The sequence below is a fragment of the Pinus tabuliformis genome, chromosome 8 (genome assembly GCF_031772625.1).
Source record: "Pinus tabuliformis cultivar Carrire ecotype Pingquan chromosome 8, CPIR1, whole genome shotgun sequence".
Taxonomy (NCBI): Eukaryota; Viridiplantae; Streptophyta; class Pinopsida; order Pinales; family Pinaceae; genus Pinus; species Pinus tabuliformis.
Window position 1 is genome coordinate 345944296 of NC_142294.1, and position 3595 is coordinate 345947890.

The following is a 3595-nucleotide window of genomic DNA, read 5'->3' on the forward strand; positions in this document are numbered from 1 at the left end:
GGTGGCTTCTGCATGCCTAGACATTTAGGCCTGTGTAGAAGTACCTGCTCAGGCTACAAACATCAATATAATTTACCTGACACTGTATTCGTTGCTAGCCGCAACACATTAACTGCTAGGCCAAACCCTTTTAGATTGAACAGTTGGTGCATTTAATCAACATATGGAACCCACTACAAACTAAAGCAAGTGTATTTTGATCCGAGTAAACACTCAGTGCACACTTATGTGAATTCCACTCAGATCACTTCATCGAGCTCACCGACCAAACCTGTTCATCACCACCGCACTTTATCAATTGCAATTCACACACTTTGTATCTTGTGCGGTGCATTTCAGCAATATTTTCAGAGAGATTGTTGGTTACAGCAGAATATGTCGCAATGTTGGGATCAGACCTTTCTTAAAATCTCATGCACTAGTCTATCGGCATCTTGGGGTGTGCCTTATCCATGAGGACGGCATACGCAATCATGTAGGGACGTGGCCACTGTCTTTCGTCTGTTTAAATAACTCTAGTGCCTTCTTAAGATTACCCACATTGAATAGTCCATCGGTCAATGTGTTGTATATGATAACATCAATACCCAAACCCCATTTTGGCATCTCAGAGAAGATTTGTTGAGCTGAGTCTGTAATGAGATGTTTGTAGAGTCCATCTATTATTGTATAGCTAAATAGGTCAGCCTGTAACATTTCTCCGAAGTCTCTTGAAAGATCTTCCTGGCCTTCCCCAGAATATCCACCATAACATCTAACAGCTGGAGAGCTTCTTAAAGTTTGTTTTCGTTGGAAAGATTAAGAGCATTGTGTGTGACAACATCCAGATTTTATTTCTTGCCCAGCATCTCATGAAGCACTTTGGTGGCCTCCTGCTGTTTCCCTTCCTTAAAGAGATCATCAATAATCCTATTGTATTTGACAACACTGGGACATATGTTCTTGTTGGGCATTTCATAGAAGAGCTTCCTTGCCTCATCCAACTTGCCTTCCTTACATAAACCATTAATAAGTATACCGTATGCAACAACATCAGGGTATATGCTCTTTCTCAGCATATCATAAAAGAGTTTCAGAGCTACCTCCAACTTGCCTTGCTTACAGAAACTATCAACAAGCACACTGTATGCAACAACATCAGGGCATATGTTTATTTTTGGCATATCATAGAAGAGTTTCATTGCCTCCTCCAACTTGCCTTCCTTACAGAAACAATCAATAAGTGCACTGTATGTGACAACATCAGGGTATATATTTTTTCTTGGCATATCATAGAAGAGTTTCATAGCCTCTCCCAACTTACCTTGCTTACAGAAACCATCAATCAGGGCACTGTATGCGACGAGGTTAGGGCATATGTTTTTTGTTGGCATATCATAGAAGAGTTTGATAGCTTCCTCCAATTTGCCTCGCTTACAGAGACCATCAATAAGTGCACTGTATGCGAGGACATCAGGGCATATGTTGTTTTTCGGCATATCATAGAAGAGTTTCATAGCCTCGTCCAACTTGCCTTGCTTACAGAAACCATCAATAAGGGCACTGTAAGCGACAACATCAGGGCATGTGTTTTTCTTTGGCATATCACGGAAGAGTTTCATAGCCTCCTCCAACTTGCCTTGCTTACATAAACCATCAATAAGGGCACTATATGTGACAACAGTATGGCATATGTTTTTGCTGGGCATTTCATCAAAGAGTTTCATAGCCTCTTCCAACTTGCCACCCTTACAGAAACCATTAATAAGTGTGTTGTATGTGACAATATCCGGGCGTATGTTTTTGCTAGGGATTTCACAGAAGAGCTTCAGAGCTTCCTCCATCTTGCGTCCCTTACACAAGCCATCAATAAGCGCATTGTATGTCACGACGTTTGGACATATGTTTCTACAGGGCATTTCATAAAAGAGTTCTACAGCCTCCTCCAACTTGCCTTCTTTACAAAAACCATCAATAAGTGCACTGTATGTGACAACAGTGGGTTTAAGCCCTTCTTTTAACATTTGATATAGTAGTTTCTTGGCATCGCAGAGCTTGCCTTCTTTGCATAGTCGATCCATGAGGGTGTTAAACGTGAATGAATCAGGCTCATGGCCCTTTTGCAACATAACAGCTATCAACCCGAACGCTTCGTGGGTTTTCCCCATCTTGCAAAGCCCGTCTACTACGATATTATATGTGAAAAGATTAGGGGTCTGCTGTTTAGTCGCCATCTGATTGAAAAGTTTGAAACCGTCCTCCATCCTCCCTACCCTGAAAAGCCCTTTGATGAGGGTACTGAAGGTTATGACATCTGGAATATGACCAACACTTTCCATTCTTTCCAACGCTTCGAATGCATAATCCATTCTACCTCTTTGACAGTGAGAATTGATAACAATGTTAAAAGTGAACAGATTTGGAACAATTTCTGCTTCCACAATAAGAGTGTAAACAGAGAGTGCTGATTCATGTCGATTCTGTCGGACTAGGCTACTCAATAATATATTGCATGTAATGAGAGTGGGAGCGGATTCAGATTTAGCTGAAAGTAGATGCTTGAATGTGTCCACTGCCTCTTGAAGCCTATTGGTCTCACACAATTGTTTAATATGAATGTCTGCAGTGGTATTCAGAGTGTGAAAGGCGCGTTGAGGAATGGCAAGGGCAACTGAACTCTTCTTCCACAGGAAAAGCATTTTCTTTCTTCCCATAATCGCCTCCATCCCCATGTTAATCAAGAGTGAGATCGATGTTAACACCCGCTCCTTGAAACCTTGAACCCGATCCTAATCTATTATCATCTCTCGGCCTTTCACAGTAAACGAAGTCATAGCCGTCAATTGACATAAATTTACACCATAGCTTCTGTGGGAATATGATTAAGAAAAAAAATGGATGAAGTCAGAATGGTGGATTTGAATCTGTAACTATTTACTAGAACTGAAAAGTAGGTGGAAGTGCACAAGTTAGATATGGAAGTGTAGTTTTCTTTGATCTTTATGAATTTGAAAATGTAACTATTTACCGAGGACGAACCTAAACACTAATCCTTTCTAAAAAAATTAATCTTTAATCTTTTAAGAAGTATTTTTAACTATTAAATCCATTCACATTGGATCTATCAATTATTTCCTTGCTCTTAAAATGAATTAAATTCCTTTAGGTGAAGAAATTTTAGTATTGATTATTCTTTATAATTTTTTATTTATTTTTAACCATTAAATCCATTCAAATTGTATCTATTAATTATTTCTTTTTTTTTTAAATAAATTAAATTATTTCACGTCGAACACACTTTAGTATTGATTATTCTTTATAAAAAAAAATTAATTCTTTATCAATTTTATGTTGATAATGTTATTAAGTGATAGTAAAATCATTGTCATAGTTATATGAATGTCTTATGAAGTGAAATTTTCACAACAAAAGATATTTGAGTTGTTTAATGTGTGTGAGTTATGAATAGTTTTCTAATCTCTACTTCTTAATGTTATTGTCATAGAAATTTGCATGGGTTTGTGGATGGTCTTTTGCGTTGATAGGAGCATTGTCATTTCTAAATCGAAATTGGTATGGGAAGCCATTTGTACTAGGGGATGGTTATAAACAATTA

General features: G+C 38.1%; 1 protein-coding gene across 1 annotated transcript; it reads right to left on the reverse strand.

Annotated features, from left to right (window-relative positions):
• Nucleotides 1-244: 244 nt before the first annotated feature.
• LOC149235560 (uncharacterized) lies at nt 245-3021 on the reverse strand. The gene has a single exon (XM_089461415.1). It carries the CDS (start codon nt 2709-2711, stop codon nt 831-833), a length of 1881 nt encoding a protein of 626 aa, XP_089317541.1. The 5' UTR covers nt 2712-3021; the 3' UTR covers nt 245-830.
• Nucleotides 3022-3595: the final 574 nt, after the last annotated feature.